This window comes from Ochotona princeps, chromosome 21 (genome assembly GCF_030435755.1).
Source record: "Ochotona princeps isolate mOchPri1 chromosome 21, mOchPri1.hap1, whole genome shotgun sequence".
NCBI classification, from domain to species: domain Eukaryota; kingdom Metazoa; phylum Chordata; class Mammalia; order Lagomorpha; family Ochotonidae; genus Ochotona; species Ochotona princeps.
The window spans coordinates 34,042,277-34,063,077 of NC_080852.1; the positions used below are offsets into that span (position 1 = coordinate 34,042,277).

At 53.2% G+C, this 20,801-nt stretch overlaps 1 protein-coding gene across 3 annotated transcripts in view; it reads right to left on the minus strand.

Moving 5' to 3' along the window:
• Window positions 1-20,801, minus strand: part of MGLL (monoglyceride lipase) — an 85,705-nt gene that overhangs the window by 14,255 nt on the left and 50,649 nt on the right. For all 3 annotated transcript variants that reach the window (XM_058678891.1, XM_058678890.1, XM_004581348.2), the window contains exons 4-5: window positions 3,407-3,543; window positions 2,426-2,536 (exon numbers count right to left, since the gene is read on the minus strand). In XM_058678891.1, the coding sequence (XP_058534874.1) occupies window positions 2,426-2,536; window positions 3,407-3,543 (248 nt within the window). The remainder of the gene's footprint in view (window positions 1-2,425; window positions 2,537-3,406; window positions 3,544-20,801) is intronic.

Below are 20,801 nucleotides of genomic sequence, written 5' to 3' on the forward strand. Positions count from 1 at the left end.
TTCACTGCTTTTCCCAGGCCATTCCCAGGCAGCTGGATCAGAAGAGCACGCAGCTGAGGCACAGTTGGCGCCCATATGGGATGTTTACCCACCATGCCACAAGGCTGGACCCAAAGAAATCAACGTATAAACTTTAATTAAATTTTTTTAATGTAGCAAGACTCTGATGCTGCTGAGATATCCAGAGAGCGTGAGAAAAACACGAAGCGGTATGGGGTGGGTAGACCTGTGCATTCCAGGCTCAGTGTGTGCCAGAGGGGCCGTCAGGGAGCTGATTTGTCTTAGTTCATAAGAGGGGACCTGGCTGTGTTACCCAGGGACAGCGGCCCCTGATGTGACAAGGTGATCTATTAGCCCCAAGCTCCAAAAGGTCACTCCAGATGGCCTTGCCCTGAAGTGCTGCCTCCTCCAGCCAGCCCAGGACTCCCCTGGGACTCCTGGAAGACCCTTGCTGGCCCCACTGCCAGCCCCAGCTGCAATGTCCCCATCCCTCTTTCCCCCACTCTCTAGATCTAAAAAGTCCCAAGTCTAGCTTCTCTCTAAGGGAAAACATTTACATAAACATCAAACACCACAGACAGGGTGCACCAGCCCCAGCTTCAATCCTGTTGCACGAATTTTGTAATTCTAGCAAGTCACTCAGTTCCTTGCCTTTCCCAAACCTCCGTCTCCTCAGACACACAACTCTCAGCCGGGCTGGGCATCTACTCTTGTGGCCACAATGCTCATATCCCACACTGGAGGGCCTGGGCACCATGCCCAGTGCCGGTCCAGCTCCCTCCTAGTGCATACCCCTGGAGGCAGCAGTAACTGGCCCCTGCCACCCATGCAGGAGATCAGGGCTGAATTCCTCCAGCTTTGACCATCCCAGCCTCTGCAGGCCTTGGGGGAGTGAATCAGAGGACAGGCGAAAACAACATAACAGGGGCTGGCACGGTGGCACAGCCAGCAGGTCCTTCCTCTGCAGCACCGGCACCCCATTGGGTGCTAGTTTGAGTCCTGGCTGTTCCACTTCCGATCCAGCTCCCTGGATTGCAGGAACAGAAGATGGCTCAAGCCCTGCACCTGACCTGGAGGACGCTCCTGTGTTTCAAATCAGCCCAGCACTGGCTGTTGCAGCCATCTGGAGAGTGAATCAGCGGATGGAATATTCTCTCTCCCTCCTTCCCTCCCTCTCAATCTCTGTAGCTCCAACTTACAAGTAAAACAAATTAATCTTGAAACACGCATAAATCCTTTTAAACACATATCCCCAAAATGACAAAACTTCCCTTAAATACCTTTTCTTAGGTGGGAGAGGAGTAGATACACAATCACAAGATATGCATGGGCCCTCCAGGTGCCCAGGGGTTCCTGACACATGGTGGCAACTCCTCCCTCTGTTCCCATTGTTCAGTTCCTCAGGCTCCTGTGGCACCATCATTCCAGTCAACACAGAACTGCCCAGCGGGCCACGCCTCCTCTCTCACAGTGAACCGAGGAGGAATTAGCCCAGCCACAACATGCACATGATGCCTGAGGCCCCAAAATACACCACCTGCTGACCAGCCCTGCGTTGGGACCTCCAGACCCACAGCTCAGCTGTGATTCCCTCACACGCAGAGCAGGCACCAAGTCCGTGGCTGGGGCTGGAGGGAGAATGCTCAGGAGCACGCTCAGGAGCACTCTGAGCCTCCTGGCTCACTGTCGGTTGCTCACATGTTCCGTGCTCTACTGTTTGGGTCCTGGCGGGCACTGGTGGTGTGAGAGCCACATCGAAGTGGTCCTGCTGACCCCAGGGGGTGCTGGCTGCCTAGCATTCCTGGCCCAGAACTGAACCACTCCCTTTGGAAGTCCTGAAAGGCACTCCCTGGGGCTGGGGTGAGATTGAGAATTCCCAAGGGACAGCTGGGGTTGGGGGCTCCATATCCATCCTGAGCCCCAGACCCCCGAGGGCAGGTCTATGGGGACCCCACAGCCTCCACGAGGCAGCCTGTTCACTACCACAGCTCCAGCACTGAAAGTGGGCGCTGTACCAGCCGAGTGTCACCCTCAGGCAAATGAAACGATGGGTCTGCTGGGGTCAGGCAACAGAGGAGAGGGCCTGGTAAATCCAGCACTACGTGATGGCCAGAAAGGAACAGCAACCGGCCCACAGCTCAGTCAGCAAGCAGACCTGACCCTGCTGGGCTCACAGCCCATGTAACCTTTCCTCCTTTAAAAGCCACCAAGAAACTACGCATAAACAGGAAAGCACTTTGCTCAAGTTTTGGAGTGGTAAAGGGACAGACACCTGACTTCAGAAATCACAGAACCCCCAGCGCCAACAATGACTGGCGTCTGTCCAGGCGTCTACACAACCACACTTGAAGCCCAGGGCTGGGCCCCTCTGGCCCAGATGGCAGCTACAGGTGGGTGCTGGCGGGAGCTGGGCAGGACCTCTTACCTTGAATGTTGTCGCTGACTCAGGGCTGGCAAGAACCAGAGGCGAGATCAAGACCATGCCAGCAAAGTGGCCAGGCCTCTCGGCGGCCGTCAGGATGGCGATGGCACCGCCCTGCAAGGCAAAGTGGGCATGCCATGACCCGGCCACCTCGGCAGCCATCACATGTTGATACTGGGCTTTTCGGTGGCGGGGAGTGGAGTAGGGAACGGATCGCTGGTGCCTTTTTCCTGGTTTGGTCAAGGTCTCAGCAGTTTAAATTCCAGGGAAAACACTTGAGAATGAAAACAGAGGGAGGAGGGAGGCCTTGTCTGGCTCTCTGGGAGACTGATGCTCATGCAGCCCAGGCAGGAGAAGCAGGAACGGAGCCAGGCAGTGGCAAAGGAGACAGGAGCCCCCTCCAGTCCTAATCCCCTGAACTCTCTCCCAGGCAGACTGCGGGGCCCAGGGATTGCCAGGGTGAGGACCCTGCACATCAAGGTCAGCCCTGGCTGATTCTTGGGGGCTCTACTTGGTGAAAAGGCGAGAAGGACTCTGGGCGACCTTAATGGTGGCGTCCAAAGGGAGCCCTTGCCCCTGAGTCACACCGCATGCTTCTGTCACGAGCACGTGGGGAGGGGGTGGAGCCCCTCCCTGAGAAGTAGCTCCAGGCAGCTTCCCCATGAGGCAACACCCAGAGGGGCAAAGGAAGCTGGGAAAAGGATCCACTTCCCGGTGGTGACACCTGAGCTCCTCTGAGCGCCTGGCTGAACCGGCAGTGCTCAGGACTTTGAGTCCAGCCCGCTGCCTAAGCCCTAAAATCTCCTGGGAACTGCAGGTGTATGTGCAGGTGCAGGGCCTGCTGAGAAGAGGGGGATGTGGTGGAGCCAGTCGAGCAGGGAGCAGGTAAGTGGAGGAGACAGGGCCACACACTCTCCCTGACCTACCCCACCCTAGCCCTGCCTGGTTGGGTCCCAAGAAGTGACATCAGCTGGGTCTGCTTACCATAGAGTGGCCCAGGAGGAAGACCGGGAGTCCGGGGTGTTCTTTCTGCAGGAGATCCACATGCTGGAGCACATCCCTGACAAAAACGTGGAAGTCGGACACGACCATCCTCTCCCCTTCGCTCTGTCCATGGCCCACTGGAACGGAGACAAGGGAACCGCACAGTGAGCACAGGGCTGCCCTCCAGCCTCGCCAGGTCCAGCGGCTCTCACACAGCAGTGACAGCCGCTGTCGGCTGGGGACCTGACCACCAGCTCATCTGATCCCTTCCCAACCACGCATGCTCACTGGGATTCCTCTCCCATCTCATTGGCCAAGAAACCGAGGCAGTGAGTGGTGAAGGAACTTGCCTAAAGTCACTTGAACAAGAACTGACACACCACAAAGTCCAGCCCCTTAGGGTTCCAGGAAGGGACGGGCGCACAGAGGGCTTGAGCATGCCTGCTGATCCTCAGGTGGCCCCAGGGAGGAGGGAGGAAGGAGATGAGTGAGCCCCGAGTCTGCCTGCGTCGGGATTCCGTACCCTCATAGCCACATGTTGGTATCAGCCTGCACCGGGGAACCTGCTGCATCCTGGCATCTCACTTCGCTGCTCTAGGTGATAATAATACGACAGATACAGCAGAAGATCAAGCCAAGCGTGGTTGCCAGAAATGTTCGATGTAGCAGGCATAAAACTGGGTCACATTCTGTTCCTGCTGAGTTTTTCTGTTGGCATCTCAACTGCTCATTTCCGCTCTCCTCTCTGCTGACCCACAGCAGTCGCTATAGAAACAGCTGGGCGGCTACAGATGAGACGAGCTGAAGATCACAAAAAAGAACTGGGACCAAGCAGCGAGAGGACACACCCAGGCCTTCCTTGCTGAGAGCCAGCAGGCTGTCACCCTGAGCCTCCCGTCTCCCTGCTCATCTTACGGAGAGAAAGGGTGAGGCCACCATGGTCTGGAACTGACTGTTGCCCAGACCCCAGCTCAGAAACACTCCTGGCGGTCAGACCCTGGACTCTGGTCTGGCGTTCTCTAGTGCCCAGCCTCTCGTCCCTCTGAGCAGCTGGCTGGCCGCTTCCGCCTGCAGTGGCAACACCCTTGGTTTTCTCATGTCTTCCAGGGATTCTGTGTGATACAGCAGGCTCAACAAGTCCATTTTTAATTTTTCAATATTTGTTCATATGGAAGACAGCAAGTGAGGGAGCAAGCTCCCCTTTGCCCAGGCTGAAGCCCCCACCCTGGCACCTAGTGACATGGCCAGGGTAGCGGGTACAAGGGAGGCAGGGACCTAAGTACTTGACCATCACCCGCTGCTTCCCAGGGTACACATGAGCAGGCAGCTAGGATGGGGACCTGAGCTGCCACATGAACCCAGCCACTTCACAAAGGGATGCTGAGTGTCCTAAACTGGGTCTTAGCTGCCAAGCCAAACTCTGCTCCCTACCCCCCTCAGCCCCGACTGACTTCAACCATCTCAAGCTGGGAGGCATTTGTACGTCCTTGGTGTCATGAGCCCTCCCCACTGTCTGCTTAGGCTGACGCTGCATGGTGACAGTTCATCCTGCACCAGGTGCCGCCAAGTCCAAGGCCCTTGGAATGCCACTGTACATGCAAACAGGCCCTTAGGGCCCGTGCCAGTCCAAGCTGGACAGAGACCACAGTGAAGGACAGTCTGTGTGTGAGGACACTGGGAGATGACCACTGCATGTCCCTGAAGAACCTGGTCCCACTACTCCCGGCCTCTGGCCCTGCATCCAGGAGACACCACGCTTCAGCTGACTGAGCCACTTGGTCTGTGGAGCTATTTCTAGCTGCAGCACAGTGATTAAACCTTCACTCCCCAGCCCCCACCTTCCATCTCTAGGAATCTACTCTCCAGCGGGTGCAGTTGGCAGCATGCGGTGCCCAAGACTGGCAGATTCTTCCCAGTAGGACACCCTTAAGGTCCATCCTACCATCCCTGCCACAGCAGGTGTCAGGATGCAGCTCCAGGAATACATCACATCTTGTCTGTCCATTCCTCTGACCTCCAGGGACGTCACTCTGCACCCACTTGGGGGCCTGTCTTTTATTCCTTGGGGTGAGCATCCAAAAGGAGAATGCTGGAGCCCACAGCAATCTCATGTTGGATTTTTTAAATAAAATATTTATTTTTTTTTTTTATTGGAAAGGCAGATTTATAGAGAGAAGGAAAAACAAAGAAAGATCTTCCATCTGCTGGTTCACTCCCCAAGTGGTCTCAATGGGGAGCCAAACTGAAGCCAGGAGCTTCTTCTGGGTCTCCCACGTGGGTGCAGGGTCCAAAGGCTTTTGGGCCATCCTCCACTGCTTTCCTAGGCCACAAGTAGGGAGCCAGAAGGGAAGTGGAGCAGCCAGGACATGAACAGGTGCCCACATACAATCCCGGAACATGCAAGGCAAGGATTTAGCCACTAGACAACCGCACCAGACACCATGTTGGATTTTCAAGCACTAGCGCCTGAGTTTGCACTTGGAAGGGTTTGCTGGTTGCCAGCCCTCTCCACGCTGACCACCACAGGCTGGGAGCATGGACTTTGGAGCTTAGTGCTCTCTCGCCTGTTCACTCCCGTCTTGGTCCTGCTCTGGTATAGCGTGTGCGGTTTGTCCAAGCCAAGATGTACACTGGGTGGTGGCTTCGGCAGCAGGATCGGGACAGGGACTTCAGTGTGGAGAACAAGACTGGCTCATGGCCTGCGGGAGACAAGGTCCCCACCCTCCCTCCGGTCCACACATACACCCTGCCCTTTCGTTCTTCGCACTATACAGCACAAGACATCCACCAGAGCGGCCATCTGACTCTGAACTTCCTGGCATGGAGGTTTGTGGGCTGGCCTAGCCTCTCTTTACAAGCTCAGCAGGCGGGGCATTTTGTAAGAGCAATATGGAGGTGGCCAAGCTGGGCTCCAGGAGACTTGGTCCTGTCTTGCTTCCCATCAGTCTGTTTTCCCAAGGTTCATGGCCATCTCAGCTTGGTCCCCATGGCCTCCAGTCCAAGGTGGTTTCAACTGTTGCATTTTTAAAAAAGATTTTATTTTTATTGCAATGGCCAGAGCTGCGCCGATCCAAAGCCAGAAGCTGGGAGCCTCCTCTGGATCTGCCACACAGATGCAGAGTCCCAAGGCTTTGGGCCGTCCTCAACTGCTGCCCAGGCCACTAGCAAGGAGCTGGATGGGAAGCAAGTTGTAATCCCAGTGGGTCATATGGGATCCTGGCATGTACAAGGTGAGGATTTTAGCTGCTAGGCTACCGCGCCAGCCTGTGGTTTTAACTATTGTGCTTTAAAAGACAACTTATGCGTGAGGTTCAGATATCAAAGTGTGTTAAAAGAGGGACACAGCTTTTTCCCATCACCATCCCCACCTACCCAACCCACCCATCTTCCCCTAAAGTCTTCTCTTCAGATTTTAATTCTAAACAAGCAAAAACAGACATACAGTCTGCTCCCCATCCCAACCTAAAATAGAGTAATATTCAAAGTACTCAGAGAGATACTGGAAAACGGAATTAAAGAAGGATTTTTTTGAAATTAAAAAAATTGAAATGCATGCAGGTCAGGGAAGTCTTAAAATCAGGGGAAAAAATGCACAGGTTTCAGATAACTTTATCAAAAATGCATCTCTGAACTCCACTTTCCATGATCTCTCCCAAGTTCCCTGGCCCAGGACAGCCCGCTGGCACTAACTGCACACCTCAGGGCCCTGCGGCCTCTGAGACAGGGTGCCGCCTGGGTGTATCTCCCTGTTTTTGACTTTGCGAGTCTTCCAACGCGCAGCCACACGGCCCAGCATCCCGGCGGACACGCTGCCTGCTCCCCGCACCCGGCAGCGGCTGCCCCTCCCTCTGCTGTGCACAGCCATGTTCATGAACGAAAACAGATCGTTTGAAAGGAAGCTGCATCAAAGGTGTTTTACTTTTTTAGGTTTTTTAAGATTTTTTTTTTTTTTTTGGAAAGTCAGATAAACAGAAAAGAAGAGAGACAGACAGGAAGATCTTCTGTCCATTGATCCATGGACTGAACTTGTGGACTTCTCAGAGTCCCAGTTTCGGTTGGTGTGTGCGTTTCCAAACCAAGATGCAGACGCTGGGGCCACTCAACGTCACGAGGTGACATCAGTTCTCCCTTTCAGCTGAGTCGGAGACCTTGACTGTTTTCTTTTTTAGAAAGCTGGTCTCCGTCACATTTCCAGTTAAAACAGCAAAGTTCTAAGGGTTTTGCGGCAGGGGTTTGGTGCAATGGCTAAGATATGGAGTGGGACTCCTCTATCGCCTGTCGGGGTGCTGGGTTCGAGTCCCAGCTCCATTCCCAACTCATTTCCTGCTAGTATGCATCCTAAAAAAAAAAAAAAATAGCTCAAGTACTTTAAAAAAACTTAATAGGGCCTGGCGGCGTGGCCTAGCAGCTAAAGTCCTCGCCTTGAATGCCCCGGGATCCCATATGGGCGCCGGTTCTAATCCCGGCAGCTCCACTTCCCATCCAGCTCCCTGCTTGTGGCCTGGGAAAGCAGTCGAGGACGGCCCAAAGCTTTGGGACCCTGCACCCGCATGGGAAACCTGGAAGAGGTTCCTGGATCCCGGCTTCGGATCAGCGCGCACCGGCCCGTTGCGGCTCACTTGGGGAGTGAAACATCGGATGGAAGATCTTCCTCTCTGTCTGTCCTCTGTATATCTGACTGTAATAAAATGAATAAATCTTTAAAAAAAAAAAACTTAATATCCTACTTTTTTTCTTCTTTGCTTTTATATTTTATCTTTTCTCAACACTGAAATTCTTGGTTCCTAATAGCACAAACATGTCTATCCGTCTATGGAACCCACACAACACGGCATGGCTTCAAGCCCACAATACCACCGTAACCATTAACCACACACCTGCCCAGGGGGGACTAGGCTGCAGGTTCATTTGCACTTGTTTTTATCCCTAAAATATAGCTCAGCAATGATAACAGCCAGGTGCTGTGCCCAAGTAACAGGTTGTAATTATCTGCTCTGTATTCACATGTTACCAATTAGGTATACAATTGGATTCATCCATTCCAAATTAACTGTATTTTGGATGATAAGTTATGCCCTTTTGCTTTTCAATTTAATTTCCTCTTCCAAACACATCAACAGTGACTTGGTTCAGCAGTCAGAAACACAAGATTCACCCAGCGAACTCTGACATCAACTCCTGCCTCCTCTCCCGCCACTCTGACCCTGCAGTTAACCATTTCAATTATTTCCTCAGTTTTCCTCTAAGCATTTCTGTTTCGTAAAAATAATAAAATTTCCTGTCTAGGTATGTGCCTAACTCCATTATCCAGCTCCCCTGCTATCCATTCCAGCCTCCGTCACCTGCCCCCTTCTCTCTTACCACGTGGCCTGTCCAACACCTGTCTTGTATCCTGAAGGTCACTTTGGGTCACAGGCCACAGAGCTCTTGTCCACTCTGTTTCCCGACTGAGTGGACCGCCTTCATGTGGGCAATCACTCATAGGAAAACCTCCACACTGGGTTCGGTCTCTTGTTTGCACAGGTGGCTATTGTGAGCAGCCCTTGGGAGGGGTGTGTCTTTCATTCTGGGGGGTAGGGTAGCAATCTGGCTTCAGGCTGTCACCCTAGACACCCAACTGCTTGCTCCAGTGTCAAGGTAAGACACACAGGAAAGTGAGTTCCAAGCAGCTCCGCAGCAGGAAGTAACCCTCGCCACCATCCAGCTCCAGGTATGGGCTCCTTGCTGAGTGCTCATTCTTTTATTATTTATTATTACTGGAAAGGCAGATTTACAGAGAGAAAGATCTTTCATTCGTGGACTCACTCCCCAAGTGACCACAACAGCCGAAGCTGAGCTGATTTGAAGCCAAAAGCCGGAACCTTCCTCCAGGTCTCCCACGTGGGTGCTGGGTTACAAGGTTTAGGCCATCCTCTACTGCTTTCCCAGGCCTCAAACAGGGAAGTGGAACTGCTGGGACATGAATTGGTGCCCATATAAGACCCCTGCATTTGGGCCAGGCGGCGTGGCCTAGCAGCTAAAGTCCTCGCCTTGAAAGCCCCGGGATCCCATATGGGCGCCAATTCTAATCCCGGCAGCTCCACTTCCCATCCAGCTCCCTGCTGGTGGCCTGGAAAAGCATTCGAGGACGGCCCAAAGCTTTGGGACCCTGCACCCGCGTGGGAGACCCGGAAGAGGTTCTAGGTCCAGGCATCGGATTGGCGTGTACCGGCCCGTTGCAGCTCACTTGGGGAGTGAAACATCGGATGGAAGATCTTCCTCTCTGTCTCTCCTCCTCTCTGTATATCCGGCTTTCCAATAACAATAAAATCTTTAAAAAAAAAAAAAAGATCCCTGCATTTGTAAGGTGAGGATTTTAGCCACTGAGCCATCATGCCGGGTCCATGCATTCTCTCTTTGAGCTGTTGATGTTCTATCTTGGTATAAGGCGTGAGGCAGGGATCTGTTTCCGTTTGGGATTATTCCGTCTCTTCCTAACAGCAAAGTCCATTGCCACTCTTCTGCATTGCTGTGTTACTGTGGCTGTATGTTAAAACTCCTTATTCCCGAGCCTGGCATGCTAGCCTAGCGGCTAAAGTCCTCGCCTTGCACGTGCCGGGATCCCAAATGGGCATCTGTGCGGGAGACCCGGAAGAGGCTCAGGGCTCCTGGCTTTGGATTGGCTCAGCTCCAGCCATTGCAGCCACTTGGGGAGTGAATCAGCAGTGGACAGAATATCTTCCTCTCTGTCTCTCCAACTTTCCAATAAAGATAAAAAATAAAAAATTAAAAAACTCCTTATTCCCTTGAGTCTAATGACCCAGCTCCCCTGGGTGAGTGTTCCTAAACCAATCCCATGTCACTCTCCCATGGGCAGCCTGCTCTCCCATGCTCCGTGTACAGAAGGGCCCCGGCCACTGCATGAGCCCTGGCTGCTCCCACATTCTGACTCTTGCCCTCACATAGTCATTGTCTGGGTTTGTCACTCCAGAGTGGCTTGTTCGTCTTCAGAGCTGCAGCTTGCCCTTGTGGGGAGCCTGGCCAAAAAGGCTCTCGCGCTGCCCCAGCCCTCCAGCTTCAAGGTCAGGTCTCCTGCTGGGCCCTAGGATCCTTCCAAATCACCCCAGGCGCACAGCTGGGGCTGTCATCTTTGACTTCAACCCACGCCCATGTCCAAGTTTGGCACCATGCCCTCCTGCACTTCTAGATTCCTTCTCTCATGCCTTACAACCTGTGATGGCTTTGTCACCCATCTCCCGGCCCTTGCCCACCCCGAACCAAGCTGTTCTGTACAGGATCCACTGCCTGCGCTGACCTGTAGGGCTTGGGCCACCCTACTATTTCCGAACACAGGCCACAAGGTCCAGTACAGAGCCCACAGCACCCACTATTGGTTCCTTCTGTTGCACGTTCCTGGCCCCACACGCTGGCCCCTACCGCAACTCCCTAACGCATAGAACACTCTCTTGCCCCAAGTCACTGACCTCCCCCCCCACACTGCCACTCTGTGGGATGCCTTTATCCTGCACTGGGCCAGGAGCAAAGTCCTACAAGGCCTGCCTCAGGTCGCACACCTCCCTGGCATCAGCAGCCTTGCCTGCATATGTCGCCTCTCTCCCTTCCATACCCACCTAGCACTCCTCATTCAGAACACACGTGAGCTGCCAGGAGATCTCCCTGTCTCCTCCAGCCCTTCCTCCTAAAGGCCCAGGACCCTCACAGCCAGAAGGACAAAGTAGGCCAAGGCTGCCCATTACACTGTGCCAGGGAGGATTCCGAGGCAAGTCTGGCTGGACCAGGCAGAGGAGGGCTGTGGTGTGATGTTTGCAGGACACAGGCAGGGGGCTCAGCATGTGCATTTGCCGGAGCTGCCCTTGAGGGCGAGGATCCTGCTATGTTCCTGTGGGCTCCGTGGGGCTTCCTGCACGGGTTTGGCAGAGGGCAGGTGCCTACTGAATGCCTGCCATCCTGGCTGATCAGCGGAGTTTGCCTGCAGCTTCCCAGTGACAGCTAATGCAGAACATTTTTTCCCCACCAGCAAAGCACGGTCGACAAGCCCTCTGCAAATACAAGGACAGTCCTCCTCCTCCTCTTTACTGAAACACCCTGTTCCTCAGGCTTTCATTGAACATATTTTCCACATTAACTAAGCCTCTGATTTTCTGTATTATAATGCTTTAACATCTTGGGCCCTGCTCATCTGCTCATCCTGGAATTAGCTTCTTCATAGAGACAGGAATCCATCTTGTATACAATCCCACCCACCCCCAACACACACACTTTTATTTAAAAAAAAAAATTATTTCAGTTTATTCAAAGGCAGAGCCGCCACAGATTGAGAGATCTTCCATCCACTGGTATACTCCTCAGATGGCTGCAATGGCCTAGACTGGACCAGGCTGAAGCCAGAAGTCCTGGGCTTCCCATGTGGGTGTGGGGGCCGGGACCAGAAGTGGAGCAGCTGGGACTCAGACCAGCACCCATACAGGATGCTGGCACTGTAGGCAGCAACGTGCTATGCCACAGTGTCAGCCCCTGCCTCCTTTCTAACTACAAGCCAAATAGTTAAGGGTCAAAGCTCCTGGCTTTGGCTTGACCCAGTCCTGGCTACCGCAGCCATTTAGAGAGTGAACCAATGGATAAAAGACTTCTGTGTGCCATTCTGCCTCTCAAACAAAGTTAATTTTAAAATTCCAGCTAAAGCTAATAGTATATATGTAACCAAAACAAACAAACAAAAAAAGGAGTGAAATGCCAATTTCAAGAGGGCGGCTACCTGCAGCCAGTTCCTCGCCTGTAAATTGAGAAATGTTCCTTGCACAAAGTCACTGGGAGAAGGACGCCAACAGCAGAGCAGCCCCACACCTGGCAGGCAACGCCGGCCCCTAGCCCCACGGCTGACACTCTTTGGAGAGTAGGACGTACACATTCACCCACAGTCCCAGGGCTCAGCATTATTCTCTGTCCAAGAGTCCTCCCCATCTGGCCAGGATTCTTTGCACTTCCAATGAGTTCCTCTCACCCTGTTCCCCAGAGACATGGGCATCGTAGCAGGTGGAGTGTGGAACTTTCCAGCCAGGACTGGAGCAAGCCACTGGGAGTTCCAGCTCGGTCAAACGGGGACAAAGACACAGAGAGCTGACAACGCAAGTTTAATTGCCACGGCAAGTGTGCTGAGCTTTGCTTTTAGGAAAGCGAAAGGGAGATGAGAAAGAGACGTGAGGTCCTCACTCCAGGATGTGAGGTGCTTGATTTAAAAAAAACTAAGAAGTGCCTGGCATCAGGCTTCCGGGACTTCCAGGAGAGGCAGGAATGGGGCCACTTGTAGACCTCACAGTGAATGTGTCCTCTCCATTATCCTGCCTTAGACAGTGCCAACCTCCCCTCTGTAAAGCAAATGGCACCATGCCCCTCTATCCAATGCCACTCCATTCTGTCCAGTGACAAGGAGTGAAGGCAAAGAGGACACAGACTCATTTGCTAAGCACCTGCTGCATACCTGGCCCTATGTCATTTGGTTTCTCTTGCTTGATGACAGCCAAAGCCATCAGCCCACTAGAAGACAAGCAGACCAAAGCCAGAAGAAGCCGGGAGATGCTGGACTGGAATTCACACACATCACGGGGGTGGGGGGGTGGGGGTGGGCATGCAGATCAGTGAGTGCAGCCATGAGGCAGCTGGCACCAGCATGGCACACAGGACATGCCAAGAAGCTCCCTGTCACTGTAACGACTGCTGTGGAGAGGGGCTGGGGCCCACACGGCCTGGAATATTCCCAATTCTAGTATGCGACCACCCACCTGCAGGAAATATGCCTTCATCCATCGCGCCTTGCGGCTGGCATGAATCACACCCTCCCCCAGGGTACATGGTCACAGGAAGCCAGAATAAAGGCAGGAGGGCTGGGGCTCCTACAGACAGGAAGGCATAAGCTGGCTTTTTTGTGGGGCTGATTCCACAGGCAGACACAGGAGCCAGCCCACCTGCAAGGCCTTGACTGACACCCCTTCGTCCTAAAGAGCCTGGCCAGGATGGGCTCTAGGAAGGCGGAGATCCAGAATAATGGACAAGGCCAAGGGAGGCCTCAGGCACATGCCACCTGCTGCAGTGGCGAGCAGCCTGCAGCCTGAGCCCCAACCCCTCCTGGACTGTCCATGAGAGGCAAGAGACATGCCATCTGGCCTCTCTGCCCACCCTCACCATCTGGACACACAGCCTGCAGTAGGGAGTGAGGAAGCGTGGCCCCATGGCTGCCCGGCCAGCCCCTGCCTGCCACAGTGAGCTTTCCTGAGCTTGCCAAATGGGCAGGCAGGGCCTGGCTTCCACCAGCAGGACTTGGAGTCCCTTGATGGTACTGGGCAGAGTGACCAGGATTGGCATCGAGGATTCTACCTGGTGCAGAAGCCACCATCCGCATGAGTCTGTGATATGAATTTGGAATTGGCTAATAATGACATACTCAGTTCCTTAGTCTCCCCTGCCAAATTTCAAGTGTTCAACAGCCAAGGCTGGCAGTGGCTGCCCCATTGGATGGAGCAGGGGCACAATACACCTGTCACGGCAGGAAGGCTCGGTCAGGCATGGGGTAGAGCAGCACCTATGTTCACCGACTGCCTAGGACACATCCTGCATACCAACTCTGGGCTCAAGGCCAGGACAGCCTTGGGGCAGCTGCTGAGGCTGGGCTAAGAATGGAGACTCCAAGTGAGACTAGGACAACCTGGCTACACTGCGAGGGAGACTTCACAAGCATCCCGGTCTCCCTAACTCTCTGTACCGTTGGTAAATCTGCCTATGACAACCCAGAAGAGCACTTCAGAAAATCAGCGGGAAATAGAGTTCAAAGGTGGGCTTGGGGCGGGGGTTTGGCACAGCAGGGGAGCTGTCGCTTGGGCACCTCACCTGCACCCCACATTGGCGTGTCTAGGTTCATGTCCTGCCTTCTCTACTTCTAATTCAGTTTCCTGCTACTGCACATCTCAGGAGGCAATGGTGACAGCCTTGCCCACGTGGGAGACCAGGGTGCAGTTCTTGGCTCTTGGCTTCACTCTGGCCTGGATCTGGCTGCTGTGGCCATCTGGGGGTAACTCAGCAGACACAAGTGCCAAAAGAGTAGAGTTTTTGTTTTGTTTTGTTTTTAACCTGACGGCAAGACCTTCCATCCACAGACAGGTTCACTTCCCAAATGATTACAGCAGCTGGAGCTGGGCCAGGGTGAAGCCCACCCAGGTCTCCCACAGTGGGTGGCAGGGACCCAAGCATGTGAGCCCTCTTCCACTGCTCTCCAGGCTGCACGAACAGGCGGCAGTATCAGAAGCGGAGATGCTAGGACACAAACTGGTGCTCTGACACAAGATGCCAACAGTGTTGTAAGGTGTTATGCCACAACATGGGACCCACAAGGACAGAAACATGATCCTGCCATGCTGTTCTGCAGGTGGGAAAGGCCCTTGGAGGGTTCCTCTCATGGGAGGGAGGATGAGTTCTCAGAGCTGAGTCAAACCCAGCCCCGCTTTCTGCCTCTGCTTCCTGGCTCACGCGTGACCCCTTCTCCACACACCACTGCCATCCACAGCTCTCAGCAGAGGCCAAATGAACGTGGCCACCTGATCTTGACTGTGAACCCCTGAGACTGTGAACCAGTGTGCTGGGGACTTTGCAACGGTGATGAAATACTGACCAACACAAGGGGCTAAGACACCAAGTGCATCAGCTGTGACAGCAAAAGCTCGATCACCACCCTGGCCCTCACCAGCTAGGAAAAAATTCAGTTTTTCATTAGTTCAGGCCCACTCCAGTGTCTCATCAGCTTGGGTACAGAAACCTCAGGGAAACACTGAAAAGAGGAAGACTCCAGCTGCCCAGCGACGCTGGTAGAGGTCTCTTCTGCTTTGAAAAGCCCACGAGACACAACTCTTTTCCAGTAGACTTGTACAAACATCCCTCAGAAACCTGAGAAAGCTTGGGAAGGAGACACCTGCTAAGGGCTGTGAGCTCATGGAGGCCCTGGGGTCTGCATGATGACCCTCAGCAGGTGTGAGGGTCACTGACCGACACTGCTGCTGCCCTGGGTACTGACCTGCACTCTCGGGTGACCACACAGTTGGCCCCAGCACACCTTGTTAGTAACCCGCTGTCTGCTGGCCAGTATCTAGGTGCCATACAAACCGAGGTTCCTCAAAACACAAGGGTGAAGGGCTAACAGACATATGAAAAGATTCTCAGGCTCCCTAGCCATCAGGGAGATACAAATGAAAACCACACTGAGGTACCAGCTAACTCCAGTGAGATTGGCCTACATTCACTACCGACAGCACTGCTGGTGTGGATGTGGGGAGAAAGGTACCCTCCTTCACTGCTGGTGGGATTGCAGGCTAGTACAACCACTATGGAAATCAGTATGGAGAGTGCTTAGAGAATTGCAAATAAACCTGCCATAGGACCCAGCTATCCCACTCCTAGGGATACACTCTAAGGAAATGAAAACAGCATATGAGAAGGGGATCTGTAATCCTATATTTACAGCAGCACAATCTACAATAGCAAAGACATAGAAACAATCCAGATGCCCATTCAAAGAGGAGTAGTTAAAGAAAGAGTGGTGTATCTACTCCATGGAATATTACTCAGTCATTAAAAAGAATGGTTCCAACTAGAGACCATTATGCTCAGTGAAATAAGTCAATCCCCAAAAGACAAATACCATATGTTCTCTCTAATATAAGGAAACTATCATGCAAATTGGAATGTGTAGTGATGGAGTAATACAGACTACCATATCCAGATGTGAGGACACAATGCAACATGTATCCCTACTTCCAAGTGGGGAATAGACTCCCAGTGAAACAGTTGGACATGTCTAGACAATGGGATGATGGACTGTCTGACGCTGTCTGTACCAGCAATGTCAGGGAATATTTAAACAACAGACTGATGGAATTACAACTCCTTATGAAGGACTATGCTATTGTGACATTATGGGGAAAATCAACCAGGGAGTAGGAATGGGGGGGTTGCAGAAATCACAGACTCTACAGAATTATACCATAAAATTCAAAATTTAAAATTAAAATTGAAAAAAAAAAAAACCACAAGGGTGGCCCTGGCCCTGGACACATGTTGCATGCAGTGAGTCACCTGTGTGGGCAGGGTGGGGAACCCACTCAGGGACTCACGCATGGGGGCCAGAGAAGACAGGCCAGGAGCAGGGGACAGGCACAGGCCCTGGGGTCCAGCTCAGCGCCACCTCCTCATGTCCAAGAGAAGCCAGAAATCCAGCTTTCAATTTCAAGGCTACCAATTACGTGTTTCTATGTTTTATTTTTAAATTACGGCAAAATGTGCATAATGCAAAATTTAACCTTATAACCATTCTCTAGTTCACTGTCATCAAGAACATTCACCCCAGTTGTGTAACCAACACTGCCCTCTGGGTCACAACCTGTCCCTTTTCTCCAAACTGAACTCTGTCCCCAGTAAACAAAAACTCTCAACGGCCTTCAGCGGAGCTCCAGGCCACGCCACCGCCCTCTTCCTCTGTCTGTGAATCCCACTTCCCCAGGAGCTCCTGGCAGTCAATTTCAGTAGCATTTGTCCTTAGCAGTTCGTTTGCCAAGTCTGAGTGGATTTATAACGGTTAGGGTGACGGTGCACCAGCCTCGGTCCTCTGGTGTGGAGCACCTGGGGGAGGCACACACAGGGCTCAGTGGGTCCTGTGGGGGCAGCAGGAGGAGGCCCCAGAGGACGTAGCCTGGGCCTACGTCGTGACAACTGGGTCCGGCTCTTCAGGATGAAATATGTCCCTGATGCAGATCACCAAGGCAATGCAGGAAAGACAGAAGTGGAAGGCCCCCATGCTGGAGTGTGTGGACGAGCTCTGGAGAGACCAACATGTGGCCAGTGTCAAGGCAGGGCGGGGGAGCCCCCTGGTCAGGTGGGATGCAAGGGGACAGAACCCGCTGTGGTGGTGTCACCATCTCATCAGGCTGCACCAACCTGGGCTACATAGGGACGAATTCCTGGGCCCAGCCCCAGACAACGGGTGCCACCTGCATGAGCACAGCAGCACCTGGTCTGGTGGCCCCAGCTGCCAGGCACTAACCACGTAGGGTGATGGGCCTCTCAGTGCCAGGGACCTGAGCATGGCCCTGCCCTGCAGAGAGAAAGAAGTGCCACATCCCAAGAGTCTCTCCGCTGGCGAAGGGGCAGAGGGTTGGGAACCAGGAGCTATGGACGAGCCTGGCAGCAGGGACAGCCAGCAAGGCCCATCCGGCGCCTTGCCCATCACTATCTTGTGTGTCACGGTTGTGAGGGACGCACGTCAGGGCATGGGTAGGGACAGGATGCGGCCTTGAACTAGACGAGACCTCTCCTCACAAGGCTGCTGCCAGCAGGAAGCCTGTGGAAAACTGATGCTCTCAAGTTCATGAACATTTCCAAAGAACTGCATGTGTGCCAGGCCTTGCCCAAGTATTCAGGGACTTCAAGTTAACTTTCAACTTCAGGGCCCGGTGCCATGGCCTAGCAGCTAAAGTCCTCGCCTTGAACGCCCCGGGATCCCATATGGGTGCCAATTCTAATCCCGGCAGCTCCACTTTCCATCCAGCTCCCTGCTTGTGGCCTGGGAAAGCACTCGAGGACAGCCCAAAGCCTTGGGACCCTGCACCCGCATGGGAGACCTGGAAGAGGTTCCTGGTTCCCGGCTTCGGATCGGCACAGCACCGGCCATTGAGCTTACTTGGGGAGTGAATCATTGGACGGAAGATCTTCCTCTCTGTCTCTCCTGCTCTCTGTATATCTGACTTTGTAATAAAAATAAATAAATAAATAAATAAATAAATAAATAAATAAATAAATAAATCTTAAAAAAAAAAAAACCTTTCAACTTCAAGTGACCTGTGACTCCTCCCCTCACGTGGCTGCAGAATCTGTGCTTGGGACTTTAGATGGAATAGCACCCTTGGGGAGGGGAGGAGGGAGTTAAACCATGACTCACTCAAACCAGCCCTTACTGTGTGAGTTGGAGACAGACTCCAAAATTCGGTTACTATAAATAACACGAACATGAACACCTTTTATGGCTCTTCAGGGAGTTTCTAGCATAAATGTGTCCCTGTGGGATTTCAGGGTCAAAAGCTATCAATATTTCTATGAGCCTTAACTCATAAAACTAAAGAGACTGTTCTACTTCACGGCTTTCCTGGTCTCCTGCAAGGTGTGAATGTGTGAGGCTGCCCGAATCCTTGTCCTGGGGGCCGGGGGTTTCTGCAGATGCCCGCTGGTGCCACAGGAGGCGGCCAGACCCACCAGGCCTCCACGCGGGCGCTTGGTTTCTGCACCAAAACTCTACTGTTTCTATCTGAAGTCACTGACATTTCACGCTTCCTTCTCCGTTTCTCCTCTTGAGGCCTTTATGAACAGACAGGCAGGAAACACCTCAGGTCGGGGAGGCTCTTTTGGGGACCCCAACAACAGACAGAAGCCCGTGAGCTGCTGGAACCATGTCACATGCACCCAGAAGTGATTTCACAGAAAAACAGCTGGGGGACCATCTGCCACCCAGACGGGGTCCAACCCCATGGCCGGCTTCCTGTGATCCCTTGTTCTCCAGTCCCAGTTGCCAACCACAATGCTTTATGGGGAAGAACATGCCAGCCAGCAGCCCCCTATTTTCTTCTCCAGCCCCAGGCTGCAGCTCCTTATGTTGAAGACATTTTCAACACCACAATTTCCTACCTTCTCATGCAGGCCTGGTCTTCCACGATCCAACCTCTAACAGCAGCAACTCCACCCCTCGACCCCCACTTCTAAGCTCCAACCTGACCTGACCATCCAGCAGAGCACAAGGAAACAGGCGCAGGGAACAGAGGACAAGGAGAAGCCATCGACTGCCACTCACCCACACTCAGCACAGATCCTTATTAGGTCTTAAAACTGCAGAGAAAGTGGCTACCAAGCAAGGCTGCCACAGAACCTTTGGGCAAGGGGGCTGGAGAAGCCTTGAGATCCAGGGAAGACTAGAGCTGCCGTGCAACCTGCCAGGCTGGGCCGCAGCCCCTGCCCAGGTCGGGAAGGATGTGTGAGTTCAGAGACAGGTTCCCCTCATTGTCTTTCTGGAACAACACGCATATGGCAGTAAGTCCAGGCTCACAGCTTGTTGGCCTGGAAAACAAGTTTGTTTCCCTCAACAAAAGCCATTTCCTCCTCTTGTGTTTGCTGATGGTTCAAGTCCACATTCGTGGACACTTGATGCCACATGTTCGGGTCTCCCGGCTCTTGCCAGGCCGAATCACCTTCCTCCAGCAGCGACACCATTCTTGGTGGCCCGTGCAGCCACCCAGCATGAGCACGGCTTCCCAGGGGCGATAAAGCAGGAATTAATTTCCTTACTGATTGATGACAGCTTGAAAAAGGTATGAAGATGCCAGAATCCAGCATATGGGCTAGGGAGACACATTTCCACTCGGGTTCTTCTTTGTTTTGTTAAAAGCAGTGACAGCATGCTTTATAATGTAAGCGGCTAAAAGGCGGCGAACGGTACAGCGTTTTCAAAGTAATGCGTTCTCGGCATTGCATATTTAGAGGATTTATTTGAAAACATCCCACTCGCCACTGTATAAATAAGAGGAAGTAGCATGACAGAATAATGTCACAGAGCTGATTCTTAGCGCCTGGCAGGATGGTCCTGCTTCCTCGTTATGCTGCAGGTGACAACACAGGCTCTCCAGGGGCGAGGGGGCTGGCAGAGGAGGACTGGCTATGGGGGTCCCTGTGGCCATGAAAGGATGGGGGTCTGGACAGTTCTGTGTAGGGCAGAACCAGCCAGACAGGGAACTGCTGGCTGCGACCAAAGCTGTATCCATAGAAGACGCCTCCGACTTCCAGACAAGCAACAGCTGTGGGGTGGGGAGAGGCGTTAGCCACCCGAAATGCGCGGGATGTGACAGACCAAGGAATAGAGCCCACAGTGAAGTCACAGGATGCTCCCTGTCACAGACTGCAGGGCTGGGCAGAGCAGCAGGTGCCCAGGACTGTCAACGCCAGATGCGCCTCGCAAGATCAATCTAGAGCCCAAGACAGAACCATGTCAGTGGGAGATGTGGCTGCATGTCAAGTTGGGCCAGTGTCTGACCTGCGTGGGGTTCTGCAGGATGCCTGATTTCAGAGGACTCTCTCCATGGCCTTGTGGTCACCTTCACCTGTGTTAGAGGACACAGGAGAAACTCAGAGCTCAGGCAGAACCAGACCTTCACAGAGTGGCACCCAGAGCCAGTCCCGGCCTCTGTGCCATCGCCATGGCAGCAATCCTGCGTTCGGGCACAGACAACCCAGGGGAGGAAGGGAGAAAGCTACGCAGCACCCAGCCATATGCACACAAAAGTTCACTTTTCTCAAGTACGGCCATGAACAGAAAAGT